The 21159-nt window shown below is 44.1% G+C and overlaps 1 protein-coding gene across 1 annotated transcript; it reads right to left on the bottom strand.

Moving 5' to 3' along the window:
- Positions 1-15259: 15259 nt before the first annotated feature.
- Positions 15260-20307, bottom strand: LOC136498213 (pachytene checkpoint protein 2 homolog). The gene is made up of 14 exons (XM_066494161.1): positions 20004-20307; positions 19829-19892; positions 18761-18867; positions 18604-18671; positions 18145-18248; positions 17969-18073; positions 17753-17842; positions 17608-17683; positions 17146-17215; positions 16764-16834; positions 16584-16674; positions 16064-16191; positions 15732-15857; positions 15260-15635 (listed from the first exon to the last, which is right to left on the bottom strand). Exons 1-14 carry the CDS (start codon positions 20215-20217, stop codon positions 15495-15497), a joined length of 1455 nt encoding a protein of 484 aa, XP_066350258.1. The 5' UTR covers positions 20218-20307; the 3' UTR covers positions 15260-15494.
- Between the last annotated feature and the right edge of the window lie 852 nt (positions 20308-21159).

Genomic DNA, 21159 nt, shown 5'->3' with positions numbered 1-21159 from the left:
CAGAGGAGCATGCTCGTGACAGTGGTAGTTTGACATCTGTGCTCGTCACATGTTCGTTAAAATGTCTCAAAGGTAAGCTTACCAACGCAAGGATAGGGTGATTCTATGCAAGACAAACAAGGTAACTAAACATATAATTTCTTATGAATGCTAAGCTAGTCAATGCAACCAAACAAATGTATCTTGCATTGCCGAAGTCAGTCTTTAGCTATCAAGGCTTAGTTGACTAGCCAGGCTAAGTCTTAAACATGAACCAAGCACATGCTATGTGGTTTTCCTCTGTCCTCATCCTACAGTTGTTATTAGGATCTAGAAATATGCTAGAGGGAAGTGAATAGCCAGATGCCCACTAAAACCAAATACACTAAGTAATTTTGATTACAAACATAAATGACCCTAATAATGTTATTTCTAGCTAGAGATTTGCTTTCTAAGATGACAAGTGCGAGCAAAACAATTCTAGGAATGTAAACAACACAATGTAGGTACTAGAATTGATAGTGAGCTTCAAGAGATACCACACAAGGTATATCTTCGTGGTATTAGTGACTTACCGGTCACCCCTAGTCCATGTTGAGGTGAGCTCTTGGTTCATCACTCCTCTATCAAGCTTCCAACCCACAAAGGTTGTCTAGGTGCCTTGAGCACTTGATCTCGAGTAGGATAGAACAAGAAGAAGATACTCAATACCTCTTTTAAACTAGAGTCGCTCTTTGCCTTCTCCCACAATAGCCCCTCAAAAATCCTCCTCCAGAGCACCAACACAATCTTCTTTATGTTTCACAGAGTCTGCAAGCTCGAGGTCGTCTAGGCGGCAGTGAAAGCATCTAGGCCCCTAGTTGGATTTCGGTGATTAATGTCAATATGAGATTACTATGACTAACGTGTGTTTTGCAGAGACAATTAAGTTAGATCATAGTAATGGTGATCGATTGGGCAATCGAGATGGTCATGCCCCTACGATGGAAATCGTTTTGGTTTTCAAATGATGGACGACAAGGTTAAGGATGACTAGTTCTAAGTGTCGATTGGAGTTAGAGTGACACTTAGAGTAGTTTAGGACTTTGTTTTTCCTTTGGTCGTACTATTAAGGGGGGTATGAACGGGTAGCTTGACCTAGTTGAGTCTAGTGAGTTAGGTGTGGTGCACACTTGTTAAAACTAGCTCTAGGTAGCTCCTATGAATGCCTAAGATCTTTTGGAGCAAACTTCATTCACATATGATCGAGAGTTGGAAGTGAATGAAGGGCAAATGCTGATCGGACGCTGGCTCTGGTGCGACCGGACGCTGGCTGCAGGGTCCGGTCAGTTCATTTGATCAAGCAGACAGCGTTCGGTGTGACCGGACGCTGAAAGGCAGCGTCCGATCGACTCCAGTAAGGTTCCAGAGAAGGGAATCTGTGACCGGACGCATCCGGTCAGTACTGACCGGACCCTGAGGGTTCAGTGTTCGGTCGAGTCCAGTAAGCATCCAGTGAGGGTTTCATGCGACCGGACGCGTCCGGTCAGTGGTGACCGGACCCTGCCAGCGTCCGGTCAACACATTTCCACTGAATCACGGGTTGAACTGACCGGAGCGTCCGGTCAACATGACCGGAGCGTCCGGTCACCCCGCAGAAGCTCATAACGGTTCGTTTTTCAGGCTGCCTTATAAATAGAAGCTCCACTCGTGTGTGGAGTGACTTTTGCTCATTTCAACAGCTGAGAAACACGTTTGTGAGTGCCAAGAAGAGCAAGGTCCTAGTGAGATGATTGAGATTTGAGAATCCAAGAGAGTAGCCTCATTAGTGAATTAAGAGTAGTCAAGTGTGCATCCATCTTCTCATTAGGCTATGCGTGGTCAAGTGAGAGTTCGTGCTTGTTACTTTTGGTGATCGCCATCACCTAGACGGCTTGGTGGTGATTGGGAGCTTGGTGATCACCCGGCGGAGCTTGTGGGTGACCCAACTCAAGTTGTGAGCGGCTTTGGGTGATTCGCCGCGACGAAGTGTCGAAGAATCAACCCGTAGAGAGCACTTGATCCTTGCGCGGATCAAGGGGGAGCTACACCCTTATGCGGGTGCTCCAACGAGGACTAGTGGGGAGTGGTGACTCTCCGATACCTCGGCAAAACATCGCCGCGTTCCTCTGTCTCTTTACTTTGAGCATTTACCTTGAGTATTTACTTTGAGCAATTCAATACTTGTCTTTACATTCTTAGAATTGCTATGTTAGAGTAAGTTTGGAACATAGGTTGCAAGTCTTTTGTGCGTTAGTTTGATAGAAACACTTTTCTAGGCACAAGGGGTTAATTGGGCTATCCGTAGGATTTGATTATTGTAAGAAAATTTAGAATTAGCCCAATTCACCCCCCCTCTTGGGCATCTTGATTCTTTCAATTGGTATCAGAGCCTCGTGCTCACGTTTTTAAGCTTAACCGCTTAGAGCAAGATGTCTCACAGGGATGGACCTCCTCCTATCTTTGAGGGAGATGACTTTCCATATTGGAAAATCTGCAATGGAGGCGTACTTAGAAGCTCTAGATGTTGGTATTCTTAGAGCCACCTCTCAAGGCTTCCCAAAACCTCATGATGCTACTAACCTACAAGGCAATGAGGTTAACTATGAAAAATGGAATGCAAAGGCTCGAAACACCATCTTTAGAGGCCTTTGCAAAGATGTGTTTAACCATGTAAGGAACTACAAAGACGCCCATGCACTATGGTCGGACGTTTGTGCGCTCTATGAGGGAACCAAGAGTGAGCGTGAGGAACGCTATCATCTTGTGATTAAAAAGCTAAATTCTTTTGAGATGCTTCCCAAAGAAAGTGCTAATGAAATGTATTCTCGTTTAAATGTTCTTGTAGAGAAAGTCAATGGGCTTGGACTTACTCAAATGTCACCATCCGATGTTGTGAGAAAGATCTTGAGTGTCCTTCCCATTGACAAATATGGGCACATTGTGATCGTGCTACATCAAGGTGATCTTTCTGTCGCTACACCGACATAAATCTTGGGAAAGATCAATGCTCATGAGATGTACATGCACATCACGCCACAAGATGGCTCATCCTCTACAAAGAAGAAAGAGAAGGACTTAGCATTCAAAGCTAGCCAAGATAAGGGCAAGGCAAGACTTGAATGTGAGAGCTCAAGTGATGAAGATGATGAAGAAAGTCTTACTCTCATGGTGAAGAAGACCGCCAAGATGCTAAAGAAGCTCAATAAGAGTGGCATCAAGTTTGACGGCAAGAAGAAGAAGTTCTTCACTAGCTCAAGAAGAAAGCCAATCTCCGAGATGGATTGCTACAATTGTGGCGAACTTGGCCATCTAGCTCATCAATGCACAAAGCCCAAGAAAGACAAGTTCAAGAATAAGAACAAGGGCAAGAAAGATGACTCAAGCAATGAAGATGAAGATGAGAAGAAAAAGAACAAGCCATACAAGAAGAGAGATGGCAAAAAGAGGGACTTCTACAAGAAGAAGAAAGGTGAAAAGGCCTACATTGTCAGTGATTGGCTCACGGACATTGATTCATCAAGTGGATCATCCGATGATGATAGTGACAATGAGAAGGTGGCTGCCATTACTATTGATCTTGCATCTTCACTGCCACCATTGCCATCATCCTCTACACACCTATGCCTTATGGCCAAGGGTGAACGCAAGGTAACTAAGAGTGATGATAGTAGTGATGATGAGCAAGTTAGTGATGATGATAGCGATAGCGATGATGATTCACCTACATATGATGATCTTGTCAAAATTCTAAGAAAATACACTAAGATCATTAGAAAGAGTAGAGCTACAAATAAAAAACTTGATGCTAAAAATGATTCACTCTTAGCTAAGTGTGATACATTGGAAAAGGCTAATGATGAGCTCAAAGAAATAAATGATTCTATATCATCCAAACTCAAGGAGCTTAAATCTTCTAAGAAAGAGCTTAAAGATAAACATGATAAACTTGAGTGGGTGCACAATGAGCTCATCACTAGTCACAAGCTAAAATATGAATATACAACTCTAAAGATCAATTATGATACTCTTGTTATTGCTCAAGAATTCTTACCAAATAAGCCACATGATGCTACTAACCATGTTGTTAAGATTGATATAGCTACCTCATGTGATGATTTAATTGATGAGAGCATTAAGCATGGATCTAGTAGTAAAGGCAAGCAAGTGGTTGAGTGCAATGACTGTGATGAGTATGTCAAGCTCAAGAGTGATAATGAGAATCTTATGAAAGATCTTGAAGAGATGAAGAGCAACAATATCATTGTGCTAGAAACTCTTGATCATGACAAAGAGTTGATCCTTGAGAATGAGAAGCTCAAGGAAGAGAACAAGAAGCTCAAGGAAGAGAAGAACAATGAGGTTCTCAAGGAAGAGAACAAAAAGCTCAAGATGGAGAAAGAACATCTCAAGATTGGGTTGAGCAAGTTTGCTAGAGGCAAACATCTCCAAAGTGAGCTACTCATGAACACCATCATGAAGATGGATAGAAGTGGCATTGGATATGTGGCAAGTGTAGAGAAGAAGAAGGCTCAAGCTCAACAACAACAATCAAAGCCAAAGCCAAAGCCAAAGAGATGTTTTGAGTGTGGACAAGAAGGCCACTTTGCTCATGAATGTCAAACTCCACCATCACAACCCTTGCCTAAGCAAGCTAGACCCTTTGCTTTCAATGCTCACTACATGCTTAGAAAAGATTCTAATGGAAAGATAAAAATCATGTTCTTAGGACCCCCAACAAGAGTAGACCTAAGAAGATTTGGGTGGCTAAGTCACTTGTTGAGAAGGTGAAGGGCCCTCAATAAGTTTGGATTCCTAAAGTTTGAATCTCATGTGTGTAGGTGAACTATAAGACCGGTGAAAGTCATTGGGTTATTGATAGTGGTTGCACTCAACATATAACCAGTGATCCTCGTATGTTCACCTCACTAGATGAAAAGGTAGATGGACAAGAGAAAATAACATTTGGAGATAATTCAAAGGGTAAGGTTAAATGATTGGGCAAAGTGGCAATATCAAATGATCATTCCATCTCCAATGTGCTCTATGTTGCTTCATTGAGCTTCAACTTGCTATCCGTTGGGCAATTGTGTGATCTTGACTTTCAATGCTTGTTCACCGAGAAGGAGATTGTTGTATCCAAGGTAGATGACAATCAAGTGATATTCAATGGATTTAGATATAACAACTTATATCTAGTTGACTTCACCTCCGAAGATGCAAACTTAAAGACTTGCCTATTCACCAAAACAACACTTGGGTGGCTATGGCATAGAAGACTTACTCATGTTGGGATGAGCTCACTCAAGAAGCTTATGAAGAATGATTTGGTGAGAGGGTTGAAGGATGTGAAGTTTGAAAAGGACAAGCTTTGTAGTGCATGTCAAGCCGGCAAGCAAGTTGCAAACACTCATCCAACCAAAGCTTTCATGCCAACCACAAGAGTGCTAGAACTCCTACACATGGATTTATTTGGACCAACAACATACAAGAGTTTGGGAGGGAATCTCTATTGTCTTGTGATTGTGGATGACTATTCAAGGTATACATGGGTGTTCTTCCTTCATGACAAATCCGAAGTTGCTTCTTGCTTCAAGAAGTTTGCCAAGAGAGCTCAAAATGAATTTGAAGTGAAGCTCAAGAAGATTAGAAGTGACAATGGCAAAGAATTTGACAACACAAATATTGAAGCCTATTGTGATGAAGTTGGAATCAAACATGAAGTCTCCGCAACTTATACTTCTCAATAAAATGGTGTAGTTGAGAGGAAGAACCGAACTTTGATCACTCTTACAAGGACAATGCTAAATGAGTACAACACCCCCGAAGCTCTATGGGCGGAAGCAATCAACACCGCATATTATGCATCCAACCGCCTATTCCTTCAAAAGTTCCTTGGCAAGACACCTTATGAGTTGCTCAATAGGAAGAAGCCGGACGTCTCATTCTTTAGGGTGTTTGGTTGCAAGTGCTACATCTACAAGAAGCGACAACACCTAGGGAAGTTCTAAAGATATTGTGATATAGGCTTTCTTGTTGATTACTCATTGAAGTCCAAAGCATATAGAGTATTTAATCATGCCACCGGCTTGGTTGAAGAAACATATGATGTGGAATTTGATGAATCTAACGGCTCCCAAGGAGCATATGAGAATCTTGATGATGTAGGTGATGAACCATTAAGGGAGGCTATGAAGAATATTCCGATGGGAGACATCAAGCCAAAAGATGATGAAGATGATGAAGATTATGTACAAGTCATTAACCAACCTTCTTCATCAAGTGTACCACAAGATGGTGAAAAAGATGGGAGAGTAGAAAATAAAGATACTCATATCTCCCGTGAACAAATGGTGGTACAAGCACAAGATGTTGATGCTCCACAATCTCCTCCTCAAGTGGTCAATAGAAGAAATACACCTCTCCTACAAGATCATCCACAAGATCTCATCATAGGGAGTCCATCAAAGGGTGTAATGACTCGATCTCAAAAACTTGCTTCATTTATTGCTTACCACTCTTTTGTCTCTTGCTATGAGCCTACCAAGGTAGAAAAAGCTCTTAAAGATCCGGATTGGATCAATGCCATGCATGATGAGTTGAACAACTTCACTCGCAATGAAGTTTGGACTCTTGAAGAGCGACCAAAAGGTGCAAGAGTCATTGGAACAAAGTGGGTGTTCCACAACAAGCAAGATGATCAAGATGTTGTTGTGAGGAACAAGGCAAGACTAGTTGCAAAGGGGTTCTCCCAAGTTGAAGGTTTGGATTTTGGAGAGACCTTTGCACTGGTTGCAAGATTAGAAGCCATCCGTATCCTTCTTGCATATGCATCACATCATAAAATGAAGCTATATCAAATGGATGTGAAAAGTGTATTTTTAAATGGCTTTATTAATGAACTAGTCTATGTTGATCAACCTCCCAGGTTTGAAGACCCTAGATATCCTAATCATGTTTATAGGTTGTCCAAGGCACTATATGGGCTTAAGCAAGCCCCAAGAGCTTGGTATGAGCGCCTTCGAGACTTCCTTATTGAGAAGGGCTTTACCATTGAGAAGGTCGATACCACACTATTCACCAAGAAGCTTGATCGGCATATCTTCATTTGTCAAGTATATCTTCATTTGTCAAGTATATGTTGATGATATCATTTTTGGATCATCAAATGAAGACTCATGCAAAGAATTTGGTAAATTGATATCGAAGGAGTTCGAGATGTCAATGATTGGTGAGCTTATATTCTTTCTTGGTTTTCAAGTCAAGCAAATGAAAGAAGGCATTTTCATCTCTCAAGAGAAATACACAAAAGATCTTCTCAAGAGATTCAAGATGGATGAATGTAAGTCAATCAAGACACTAATGCCTACCAATGGACATCTCGACCTAGATGAGGGAGGTAACCCTGTTGATCAAACTCTCTACCATTCTATGATTGGTAGCTTGTTATATTTAACCGCATCTAGGCCTGACATCATGTTTAGTGTGTGTATGTGTGCTAGATTTCAAGCTAGTCCTAAGGAAACACATTTAATTACCGTAAAAAGAATCCTTAGGTATCTTAAGCACATACCAAGCATTGGCCTTTGGTATCCCAAAGGAGCTTTATTTGAATTAATTGGCTATTTCAATTCGGATTACGCCGGATGCAAAGTTGATAGAAAGAGCACATCCGGAGGGTGTCATTTGCTTGGTAGATCACTTGTGTCTTGGTCCTCCAAGAAATAAAATAGTGTGGCTCTGTCCACCGCCAAAGCGGAATACATTGCCGTGGGTGCTTGTTGTGCACAAATATTATACATGAAACAAACTTTGCTAGACTATGATGTAGTTCTAGAAAAGGTACCTCTTTTGTGCGACAATGAAAGTGTGGTAAAACTTGCAAATAATCTGGTTCAACACTCTCGCACCAAGCACATAGATATCTGTCGTCACTTTCTAAGAGATTATGTTGCTAAAAATGATATATCACTAGAAGGTGTAAGAACCGAAGATCAATTAGCGGATATCTTCACTAAACCGCTACATGAGGCTATATTTTGTAGATTACGGAATGAGCTCAATGTACTTGATTTTAGCAACTTCACTAAAAATTGAGCTTGTGTTATCCCTTGCATTCATTGTAATATACAACATGTTTAATATTTGGCAATGCATATAGGGCTTGTCTAACATGGTTAAGATAACCGCCAAAAATCGTGTGAAGAAGCTTAACCTTGGATCAAACTTGACAAGCAACTAGATTTACTTACAAGTATTGCATATGCATGAATGTTGTTTTTGTCGTTTTGTTCCATTTGCCCTCTTATTACCTATTCTCTTAAAAAGAATTATAGCCTAAGGCAACATATTTTGAAAAATATGAGGGTTTGAGAGAGGTCACTCACATCAGTCCCAATTAGTGTTTATTTGGATCTTATTCAAGTTGGGACTTGATTGGGAATAGGCAGCGTGGAGGGACTTTGAAGATTTGCTAGAATAGGTGTACCGGATGCTGCACCGGACGCTACTGTCCAGCGTCCGGTCAGTTCACAGGAGGTGAATTGCGGATGAAGGAGTGACCGGACGCTGCATTTGTGCGTCCGGTCAGGAAGGGATCCAGCGTCCGGTCGATTGAAGGAAGAACAGGTTGTACTGACCGGACCCTGCCTGCGTCCGATCATGGACCACCGGACGCGTCCGGTCCCAATTCCAGAGGAATTGGACCTCTCTGGAATCGACCGGACGCTGGGTGGTAGCGTCCGGTCAGTGGATCCCGCGCGGCTTTAGGACTCTTTTCCGTTTCCTTTCTTGTCACGTTTGGGGAATCTATTTAACCGAACCGCCGTACCCTTTTCCCCGCATCCCGCCGTGACCAAGCCGAGCCCTAGCTAGTGTCGCTGCTCCCACGCCCAAGCCTCCACGCCGCCGCAGCTCACCGTGCCACCGCAATCCCATGCCTGAGCGCCGCACCGCTGCAGCCGCCATCTCCAAGCCGTCGCTGTCCCACGCCTTCGACTCTACACAGCCGCGTCTGCGCCGCACCACCACGCCAACCCTAGCCCGCGTGCCACCAAGCAGTGCCACCACCTCACTCGCTGTCGATCACCAGCGCCGCTTCCGTGCTTCTTTGTGCCCTGGTGTGCCCTACGTCGTCGACTCACAACCGTTGTGCCATCGATTTCGCCGGTAAGGCCATGCCCTAGCAACCACATTATGCTGCTCGTGACCTAGATTGATTCAATCACTGATGTCAAATCACATCCAGGGCCGCCAATTCTTTGCAGAGCTTCGCGAACCCTAACCCCGGTTCAGTGTTTCCCCCGCGCGACGTTTTTTCTTTTCCCAGATCGCTATTCGTCAGGTAGCTTGCCCGTCGTCTCAATTTCGTACCTATAGTGCTTGCTTCCTAGGTTTTCGCATCTATTAGATATATTGTATTTATTTGTATATCCATCTATTCTATCGTGCAGTGAGTCGGTGCTGTTGAGGTTCTTGTGGCAGTTGGCAATCAACTCGGAGCCAAGCTCGTGAGTAAGGATCGAGGCCAAGCCTCGGGAGTGTCAATTTGACAGTTGATCTTCATCAGTGGCAGTTCATCCTCTTGTCAGATCAGATGGCTCGCACCAAGAACGTTGGTGGAGGTCCGGGGGATGACGATTGGAGGCCCCCACCTCGCTAGCCTGCAGGACCGAAGGGAAAGGCAACAAAGCAGTTGACATCCAAGAAGCGCAAGTACCCCGACGCAGAGACAGCGAGAGCAGCTATAGTCGCTGAGGCCACAGAGCGTGTTGAGAGAGGCGGTGCCCGCAGTGGAGTTGTCATAGCAGATCAGCTGGCACCAGATGCGCAGGATAGACTGAGGGAGATTGAGTGACTTCATGGTAGTCCACCTAGGACTGTCATGATGGCAGGTCGTCGTCTAGCTATTGAGGAGCCTTAGTGTCAGGGGGAGCCCCAGCAGGAGGCACAGCAGCAGCCCCACCAGCAGAGCCTCAGCCAGCTCAGGAGACTCAGGAGGGCCAGCAGGCCAAGGAGACTGAGCTGGCACCCCAGCTACGCCGCTCTGGTCGGACCAGTGCTATAGTTCCACCGAGGCTAGCTACACAGCGCAGGGGTTCATGCCCACCGCCCAGACCATAGGGTCCGCCTCTAGTGGTACACCTCGACTTGAGGGCCGCCACAGCCAGACAAGTTCGCCAGCTGTGTTTTGTTGAGTTCGACGTGTGGTTCCCTCTGAGGAGGGATGAGAGAGCAGCAGAGGGGTTCTATACACCGCTCCAGGAGGACTTCTACAACGCATATATGAACAGTGGGGCAGTGTTCAGATCTCAGAGAGTCTACAGCTTAGAGTCTATTGTGGCAGTAGCTAGAGAGCATATCCGCCCCTACTTGTCATATTTGTCGAGGCTCGCAGATCTGATTGGCCGGACAGGAGTATATGTACCATCTTGGGTCCAGTAGTTTTATGCTTCACTCTACGTTGATCCACACCACAACTTCATTCATTTTGCATTCAATGGCAGAGATTACAGGGTGATGAGCTTTAGGGCCCAGGAGATACTGCGGCTATAGGATCAGCCTATCAAGCTGCATGAGGTATGCTATAGACAGCAGGAGCCTCCCAGGCGTCCTCATGGAGGGATGGTGCCTCCTATAGATCTGGTGAGACATTGCTTCAAGGAGCCCTTTGGTGAGGGGTCGAGCAGGAACCCCAATAACCTGACTCGTATAGCTCGTGTGCTAGAGGCCATTATCAGGAGGACACTACTTCCTAGGTTGGGATACAGAGAGGGTCTGACTCGCCTACAGCTCTGGCTCCTAAATGCCCTGATGCAGCAGACCGTGTTCGACATTTGGGACCTCCTTCTATCAGAGATGGAGGATACTATTACTGAGGGCTTCAAGGGTCACAGATAGCTTCTATATGCACACTGGATTACTTTCTTGTTGCTTAAGTGTGTGCAAGTCAGGACCCCAGAGATAGTTGCCGAGTATAGGGCTACCACCACAGAGTTTCTAGCATACAACATGTCATAGAGGATCAGGCACAGCACTCCACAGGCATCTGCTCAACCCAGCCATCGTCCAGATGTTCTAGAGTCAGTAGCTCAGTAAGATGAGATCATCAGAGGCATAGCCGCTATAGAGGAGGAGCAGCTTGAGGCACAGTAGGGGATGACCGAGTCCAGTGATAGCTCGAATGATGACTATCAGCCGATACCTCAGATGCCTCCATGTAGACATGATGCAGAGGCCGACAGTTCCAGCTCAGCACCACCTACACCGCAGACGGACCCCGCATTGATTGCCATTCTTGAGCGGATGCAGCAGGAGCAGGCACGACAGGCTCAGGAGACAGCTGCCAACTTCGCACAATTTCAAGCTCGTCAGGACGAGTTCCAGCGGCAGCAACAACTCCTTCAGCACCAGCAATTACTTATGCAGCAGCAGCTCATGGGATTTATGCAGCATGTTGTCACAGCACTTGGGGCCCCATAGCCACAGCTTTCGCCCCAGCTTGCTCCACCTGCCACCACTTTGATGACTCCAGCAGTACAGCCCAGCGGGCTTCAGAGTCAGGGATAGCCTCTAGCTCCATTTGCTTCACCTACAGTTTAGGTATCCCAGTGGTTGTCCTCACTAGTGGTAGCCCTGTAGTTCATGCCTCTTTAGATGGGCTTCACACCAGAGTAGTCTTCCTCGCTATTCGTGCCTGACATGTCAGTCTCTAGGAGTCTTGGAGCATCCTTTAGCGAGTTGACCGGCATGCCTACTCCGCCACACATGCATACCGCCGGTCCTTCTATAGCAGCTCCAGTTGCAGTGACTACTCAGAGGCTCCCCTCGTCTATCGCCTCTTTAGATCCTATGATAGATGTACTAGCAGCTTCCCAGGCAGCACCTGCCCCAGCTCAAACCCAGACCGCTTCAGTGACACTTCTTGTTTCAGAGGGTCAGTCAGTTTAGAGCTCAGGGTCAGATGATGATGGCACCCAGTTCTATCTTGCTCCACGTACTTCAGCGCCCGGCTCGTCCGCTGCAGCCCCGCCGACCGACCCTTAGGTTTTGGTGTTTGACGCCAAAGGGGGAGAGGGTTCGAGTATGTAGACTCAGGGGGAGCAAGATTTAGGGGGAGCTAGTTATATAGTATTAGCTTATTATATGCATTTGGAGTTTTATTTGTGTGATACACTATTACTTATGCATTCGTGTGTTTACTTTCATGCATATTATTATATATATGTGATAGTGTTATCTACGTGATTGTGATATATGACATATGTGCTTTCTACTTTGTATTTTTTTAAATGTCATATCACTTGTGTTATGCTCATTTGCTTTTGCTTCCACGTTTATACTTCGAAGTAAATGAGAATTGTTATTTGTACTCATGCTTAATTCATATCCTTTGAGTACATTGTGTTGGCTTGGATCATATAAGCTTGACTAACACTTTTGTTCTTATTGACAAAAGCTTATATGAACCAAGCCCGTCAAAAACCTCACTCTTTCACATACTCGAGGTGGTATTGTCATCAATCACCAAAAAGGGGGAGATTGAAAGCATAGGCCCCTAGTTAGATTTCGGTGATTAATGTCAATACGAGATTACTATGACTAACGTGTGTTTTGCAAAGGCAATTAAGTTAGGTCATAGTAATGGTAATCGATTGGGCAATCGAGATGGTCATGCCCCTACGATGGAAATCGTTTCAGTTTTCAAAGGATGGACGACAAGGTTAAGGATGACTAGTTCTAAGTATCGATTGGAGTTGGAGTGACACTTAGAGTAGTTTAGGACTTTGTTTTTCCTTTGACCGTACTATTAAGGGGGGTATGAACGGGTAGCTTGACCTAATTGAGTCTAGTGAGTTAGGTGTGGTGCACACTTATTAAAACTAGCTCTAGGTAGCTCCTATGAATGCCTAAGATCCTTTGGAGCAAACTTCATTCACATATGATCGAGAGTTGCAAGTGAATGGAGGGCAAATGCTGACCGGACGCTGGCTCCGGTGCGACCGGACGCTGGCCGAAGGGTCCGGTCAGTTCATTTGATCAAGCAGACAACGTTCGGTGTGATCGGACGTTGGATCGGTCAAGTGACCGGACGCTGAAAGGCAGCGTCTGGTCGACTCTAGTAAGGTTCCAGAGAAGGAAATCTGTGACCGGACGCATCCGGTCAGTACTGACCGGACCCTGAGGGTTCAGCGTCCGGTCGAGTCCAGTAAGCATCCAGTGAGGGTTTCATGCGACTGGACGCGTTCGGTCAGTGGTGACCGGACCCTGCCAGCGTCCGGTCAACACATTTCCACTGGATCGCGGGTTGAACTGACCGGAGCGTCCGGTCAACATGACCGAAGCGTCCGGTCACCCCGCAGAAGCTCATAACGGTTCGTTTTTCAGGTTGCCTTATAAATAGAAGCTCCACTCGTGTGTGGAGTGACTTTTGCTCATTCCAACAGCTGAGAAACACGTTTGTGAGTGCCAAGAAGAGCAAGGTTCTAGTGAGGTGATTGAGATTTGAGAATCCAAGAGAGTAGCCTCATTAGTGAATCAAGAGTAGTCAAGTGTGCATCCATCTTCTCATTAGGCTTCGCGTGGTCAAGTGAGAGTTCGTGCTTGTTACTCTTGGTGATCGCCATCATCTAAACGGCTTGGTGGTGATTGGGAGCTTGGTGATCAACCGACGGAGCTTGTGGGTGACCCAACTCAAGTTGTGAGCGGCTTTGGGTGATTCGCCGCGACGGAGTGTCGAAGAATCAACCCGTAGAGAGCACTTGATCCTTGCGCGGATCAAGGAGGAGCTACACCTTTGCGCGGGTGCTCCAACGAGGACTAGTGGGGAGTGGCGACTCTCCGATACCTCGGCAAAACATCGTCGCGTTCATCTCTCTCTTTACTTTGAGCATTTACCTTGAGTATTTACTTTGAGCAATTCAATACTTGTCTTTACATTCTTAGAATTGCTATGCTAGAGTAAGTTTGGAACATAGGTTGCAAGTACTTTGTGCGTTAGTTTGATAGAAACACTTTTCTAGGCACAAGGGGTTAATTGGGCTATCCGTAGGATTTGATTATTGCAAGAAAATTTAGAATTAGCCCAATTCAACCCCCTCTTGGGCATCTTGATCCTTTCAGGTGGCAACCACCAAGAGTAACAAGAAAATTGCTTCCAATATGAAATAACTCAATGCTATGCACTAGAATCTTGATCTCGCACTCAACTGATGAAATCCAAAACAAGTATGTGAGTGAAGTGACTTAGAGTATGCTCAAGTGATGATATATTACGATCTTTATAAAAAATGTAACCTGTTGATACGCTTGATAAATGGCAGTCGAGGGAAATGAAAAATTCCAATGGCACTCAAGGGACTCATATAAATTTTAGTGGCATTGAGGGAATTATCTCAATTAAATGGAGCCTAGAGTGACCACCCAGAAAAACAGTGCAACCACAAGACTACATGGGCAATGGTCTTGATTAAGTAATTATATTTCTCTAGTTTGTCAGTAGCTTATCGAAAGATGCAAGAGACTGTGATGTAGTGATACTTGTTACTTGGTCCGTGAAAGGTGTTTTATTTGTTTGATCTTTGTCTCCTCTTGGGGGAGGGTTCACTCACGCAAATGAGGTGAAACTAAAGAGAGGGGATAAGAAAATGAGGTGAAATCAACGTATGGGCAAAATTGCCACTTTAGGTCTGATATTTGGCCAAAAAAGGCCCCGTTCGGCTTACCCAGAAACTGGCTTATTCGGCTTGTTTTTTTAACCGAAATATTATTTTTCTCTTACAACAATTCAGCCAGAACAGTGTTTTCAGTCAGTTTCAGCCAAGATTCTACTAGTCGAACGGGGCCTCATGAAAATGCATTTTAGTGGATGTGTATTGTTTCATAAGGGCAACCTGACAACCCACAAATTTGATGACATTTTGGCAATGGCACTGTTTTTCAGCAGTACTTTTCAGCGAACGAATAGTGTTTTCCTCTCATAACAAATCAACATAAGCATCAGCCAAATTTCAGCGAAACGAACAGGGCCGATCCACTTGCCATAGGTGCAAATTTTCAGTTCTCTCATTTGTTTTTGTGAAGTTGTCTTGAATTCTTTATCCCTGTGACATAAGACATGTGGGGTATTGTCAAAGCACACGCGTGCAATCGTCTATCAGGAACTATAAGGGAAACTTTGGCTTTAATATAAGCCGCTTGTTCACGTGTCTAGTTTAGAGGCTGTACAATTACGACTGTTTAGGATGATGTTAGAAAAGGAACAAGACGGTACGCACTAAACGATCTGGTTTCAAGTTGCAATGATGGAGACGATTTTCATTCATTCTTTGTTCTTGTCTCTTTACATTTAAACACTAACCTAACCCTAGAGATGGGATGGACTTTCTTATCCTCGACCTGGCAATTGACCATAATATCAGGGACAACCGGAACATGGCATTTGGAATGAACTGTTAGCATTTTGCTCTTCCAAAAGATGCCAAGGTCTCAAGGTTGAACTAACCACGCGCCTCCAAGACTTCTCTTTGCGCAGTCTTTATCAATGTATGCAAGAAAGTAGAAGCATCGCAGCATGAAGGGTTGGTGACAGAGGCATGTGCCAGGAAAGGGAGTTTCCTCAATGAACGGCCACTAAGTCCCTGCAAAGAGAGATGAACCACCACCATTTAACGAGAACGAGAGATGGAGAAGCCTTGGTTACAGCAAACAGCACGTGGGTCAGCTACGTTATTTACCTCACACAGTTTTGCGGCTTCATAGAGTAGACTGGATAACTGAAACGCACCATAGGGTTCTGTAGCCTCAGGACAGTGCTTCTCCTCCAGGGTCGAATAGTTCAGAATACATGGCACACTACTACCCTACAATTGGAGAATTTCAAGGTTACCAATAGTTGCAATAAATAAAATTGAAAAGCAAAGTGCTACCACTGAGATCAAGAAAAAAGATTTGCTCATAGTTCTGCATGATCAAAGCAACCATCATGAGCTCTGGTACGCTGATACAGTGACAGTAACGCCATGAAAAGTTGGCAAGTTGGGCACCAAATTGGCAAAGCAGGACGTACCTGAGGATATGTAAGAATGCCAACTCTTAAGAGTTCTTGTATGCATGACCTCAAGATCTCGTATCGTGCTTGAAGCATAGGGGGTCCGACATATGCCTTAATGTCTGCCCTGTCAACAAATGCAATATCTGCCAGTAGACAGTAAGCATTAGGTAATTACAGAAGTCCTTATACAGAGTGTTCTCAGAAACAAACTGCGAGATCAAATCATGAGTGCCCATAAAAAAACATGACTGTAGTCGATCCAAGAGAAAGAAATTCTACAGAGCACACATGATTTGTATTTTGATGGCAAGAAGATATTTATAAGTTAGCTATAATATTATTTTAATCATAAAAATTAGGAAAATTGCTTCCATGGAAATGGATAGTTCATCAACCCTAAAGAATAATATTATGTTTAGTGGTGTGACTGCAGAACTGCTTTCTCATAATAAAGGGATTCACTCAACCAACTAATAATGTGTGATTGTCAAGATGATCATTCATAGCCCCACGGTTAAAGAGTCAAATCTAGTACCTATTGCTGTAGTGATATTTGATGTTGTCAAAATGATAACATTTGGCCAAGACTTCAGTTTGTCCATTTGTGTTAGCAGCGCATTCACAACCTGAAGTTGCACAAGAGAAGAATATAGTGTAAACATTAGCCAAGAAATAATACATGATCAGGAAAAAAAAAGTAGGATGAAAGCTTTACTCTAATGGAGTCTGAAGGTTCAGAGCCAGATATGGCAGCTTGTCTGGCAGCAGCAAGGCTTTCAACTTCATCTACAATATATATACATATCATATATAAGATTGAGGTTTCAAATATATAGCATGCACCAAATCAAGTACTCTATTTTCTCAAGCCTTAGGTAGCACTCTATAGGACTACTGCTTGTGTTATGTACTTATGTGTTTGCTTGCTTCAACTAGGAGACAATGCTGAAGTTAAGTGAAACTGTGCTGGATTCAGGGTCCATGCGCCTATGCACATACAGGATGTGATCAGGGGGGTGGACTCATATCTAATTCAGACCAAGGTACCAAACAAAGCAGACTCATTCAGGGTCAGCTGTCACGACTCAAGAACATACCTATCAATACAAATACCAGGTTGCCTTCTTCCTCCACCATCTCCTGGATCTTTTGGAAAAGTTTGGCAACCTAAAGGACAATGGATAGAATGTGGATTGTCAGATGTAACTATGGGTGAGTAAGACAATAGTTCCAGAATATAATTCGGATTTGTTGGCGAAAAAAGGAGAAGAAATAGGTTGTCATTCCATTACAATATCATCAAACAAGAGAAAGAGCTAATTTCCCGTTTTGGTATTTCAATTGAAATACCTTTTGTGGGTGTTTTATGTAGAAATACTGTTTTTCTTATTTTGACAATCACCATACAGAAAAGATAAAAGTGGTTCAGGAACTATTAAATTAGGGAGCTCATGCAAAAAGGTGCAGCCATAAAAAAAACAAGTCTGATTAGACGCTAAATAGCTAAAGTGATCTCAGCATATGAACATATGATAACAGCTTAGCACAAAAAGGCATACCAATTTTCCACTTTCAGAAAACCACTTGCTGAACAACGAATGAGCATTCACTTCAATCAATTGACACATAGAATACCTAGTATATACAAGTGTCAGCGAAGAATAACACATCTAGTAAAAAAAGTATATCTCATTTAGCACGGACCTTGACTTGAAACGAATGGAAAGTTTCTGTGCTAGTGCTTTACACAAGGAAGTCTTTCCTGTTCCAGGCGGACCATGCAAAAGTACAATCCTGTAATTTGTAAAAACTAAAAGCATGAAGAATCATTTCACTCTATAGAGTACACAATCTTTTACTTTGTTTTTTGTAAAACAAATAGTGACTGCAAATGTGTATAACAGTGTTATAGATGCTTACCGGTTCCATGAAACCAGACATGTATCGACACCTCTTTCAGTAAAAAGCAAAGCACTGGCAGCATATCTCAGCAACCTCTGCTTGAGACCAACTTCATATAGTAAACTGCAAACACTAATGAGATCATCCACAGAACAAAAATGGAGATTGAAGTGGTTAAGATAAACAGTATTTACCTTTCCCACAAACCATCAAATTCTTTGGCGGGTAAGGCCCACTCGTTAAAGCTAGAGAGCGTATCATCCTCGCTTGGTTCCTCACCAGGACCATCTTCACTCAGCTACAGCATAGCCAAATGAGCTTGAGGTGAATAAACTGGACAGCAGCTAGTATATTGAATGGATACAAAATATGGAACGATTTTTGTTTCGGAACGAAACCATTCCTCAGGATCAATATTAGGATGTAAAATGTCCCCAGAGAAAACAACTGTAACTTGAACTCAAAACAACAGCTAAAATTCAGCAGTGATGGAAGTATGTCCAGATAAAACAGCTATAGCATTTTACTGAGTGAAGAAGCAAGATAACCAACATGGTCACATGGAATCATAATGACATAAAACAAATGACATCAGTTTTGGATAGAACTGCAAGTGATTAGGAAGTAAACGTAAAACATTAAGAATCTCATACCTGGAACACATGCACAACAGGCTTAACTTGCCAAAATAAGAGAACTTTGCGATTCTCAGCCCACTCATCTGCTTAAATGTTTAGCACTCAGAATAAGGATGTTATGAGTAACAGAGCACAAGTAACCATAATTCCCAGCCTAAGTGAATGACCATACCAGTGTCACATATTCGTATCCTTTTGACATTTTCAAGAAGAAAAGAATTATCAGCAGGAATTGGCACAGGCCCATCAACATAGCTTAAGCATCGAGCTTCTAGCATCCTGATTGAGCAAGTGAGTACAAAACTATAAGCATGAGCAACAGTAAATTTTAATATCTCATGATAAAAGATGGCAGTTAGTGTGAAAAAGTTTAATAAAGCACTTAAGCCAGCATTAAAATGCAGAAAGTTTCTTCAGAAAACTATGTTAGGTCCATGGCTTTTTTACACCACCAATTCACATGTTGATAAGAAAGAGACGAGCCTTTTGGCACTATTTTCTTAGCATACCACTACTAACAACAGGATTTAGAGAACACTTGATTTCTTTATAATTTCATTAAGCCAATGACTGTCTTATAAGCATTTCACAAACCAATAATCTCCACCTAACCACTAATCAATCACAGGACTTAGAAATTGTATGACATTTTTTTCTTTCCAAATTTGCTCCTACTCCATAGTCTGGGCTCTGATTACTAATTTGTGAATGGCAATGGCAGGAGTGTGGATTACTGACATAGTACTAGTCTGGGCTCTGGGATCTGCTTCAGTGGCAAACTGGTGACTGGTGCCTGTGGTCTGCACTGCCCTCTGCAGCTGAACTGGTGACTGACTGACTGGTACCCAGTTGTTAGTACCAAACAAAACTTTGTAGACTATGTACAAACTGTCTAGTTGACATTTCTACTTCATATTAGCTATTTGTCAGGTGATTTGACTGTTTAGCATTTGGGTGCACACTGGGAACCTATTAGAAGATCTTGAAAACTCAGTCCTGATTTGCCACATTGTTTCATCTTTGATTTCTGCCACTTCCTCCAGAAATACAAGTTACTTATCAGACATTCTAAGAATGGATCAGTGCAAAATAAGGCCGTCAACACTTAATTCCACATTTTTCAGAGCCCAAACCATCTCTAAACCAACTCACGTGCATTGCTCATACTACTCATCAAATCACAAAACAACGATAAGAGTTTTTTTTTTCTGAACAAAGTCTAGCTAGATCAAGCACGAACCTCTCGACAGCCACCTGGACGTCCTCGTGGCGAGCCGCGCTCGCTGCGTGCAACAGTACCTCAACTGCAGCAGGCACAAAATGAAAAAAATGGGAAACACACGAAATCGGCGTGTCAACAGCACTCGAATTCGAAATTGCTAGGATGATGCTAACGAGAGCGTCGCGGCGCCCACCTGACACGAGGACCTTGTCGTCGGCCGGGGAAGGAGCAACCACGGCCGCAGCCACAGCCGCCTGCTGCTGCAGCGGCGGCGAGGAGGAGACCACGGCGACAGGGGGCAGCACCTGGGCGGCGGCAGGTGCCAGCAACGGGGCAGCGGTGGCGGCACACGCGGCATCCGGAGGGGGTGGGGGCGCGGAGAAGGAGATCTCCATAGGGGCGCTCATGGTGAGCGGACCAAGCTGCACGGGCGAGATTTTTCTAGGGTTTTGGGGAAATTGGGGGGGAGGACTGGGGAATGGAGGAGAGGTTGTGGACTGGGGGATGGAGGAGGTGATTTTGAGCGGATTTGGGGTTTCCCGCCCTTGAGAAGTCGTGAAGCGAGATGGGCTTGCGGGTGAAATAGGCGCTGGGTCGGTGGCTTCCCTGTGTAGAATTGTTATTGGGCTCGTTTCAAGACCGGCCGAAAATCCTCCAGTCTAGCCTGGACCAAGAGGCCCTACCACGTGACTTTTTCAGTCAATAAATAGTATTTTTCTTTCACAATAAATTAGCCAACAATATTTTCAGCCATGGCTTATCAGTCAAGTGAACATGGCAATGGTTGTTGTTGCTAAAAAAAGATATATGGCTGCTAAAAAAAGGCTTATGTACGGATTTCAGTGTTCTCTGTTTTAGAAACCAGAGACAAATTGCTTAGGTTTGGCAAGCGGAGAGGCTAGCGCCCAGACGTCCCGACGCCGTGCCTGTTGCCCGTCCGTTTTCAATAACAATACCCTCAAACACTACAACGTATGCAACATTTAGATAAAACACTCGTCTCGTGCTCCGCTCCTACCGCCTGCCCATGGATGCTTCGTGCTCCACGCCTGCTGCCTGCCCATGGACGCAGCTTCATGCTCCGCTTCGTCTCGTGCTCCACGCCTTCTTCCCGCACATGGATGTGGCTTCGTGCTCCGCGCCTGCTGCCACGTCCATGGATACAACTTTGTACTCCGCTGCCTGCTGTCATGCTCGCTTCGCTTTCTGGGCGCACACGGGGACCACTGCGCCCGAGGGGACCACCTTTACCTGCGCCCCCTTGCCATGCCTGCTCATGAAACACTTGCAATATAAAAGCATTTGTTGCAGTATACGTCCGAAATAGATAAAACATTTATAACATACGC

This window comes from Miscanthus floridulus, chromosome 12, assembly GCF_019320115.1.
Source record: "Miscanthus floridulus cultivar M001 chromosome 12, ASM1932011v1, whole genome shotgun sequence".
Classification (NCBI taxonomy): Eukaryota; Viridiplantae; Streptophyta; class Magnoliopsida; order Poales; family Poaceae; genus Miscanthus; species Miscanthus floridulus.
This window is presented reverse-complemented; position numbering and strand designations above follow the sequence as displayed.

What these genes read in the sequence shown, in the direction of transcription:
- LOC136498213 (XM_066494161.1), bottom strand. Translation starts at nt 20,217, where the DNA reads ATGAGCGCCCCTATGGAGATCTCCTTCTCCGCGCCCCCACCCCCTCCG. An exon ending in CGACAAGGTCCTCGTGTCAG is followed by an intron (nt 19,893 to 20,003) that starts GTGGGCGCCGCG and finishes TGCCTGCTGCAG; the next exon opens with TTGAGGTACTGTTGCACGCA. An exon ending in TTTCTGAAAGTGGAAAATTG is followed by an intron (nt 17,216 to 17,607) that starts GTATGCCTTTTT and finishes ATTGTCCTTTAG; the next exon opens with GTTGCCAAACTTTTCCAAAA.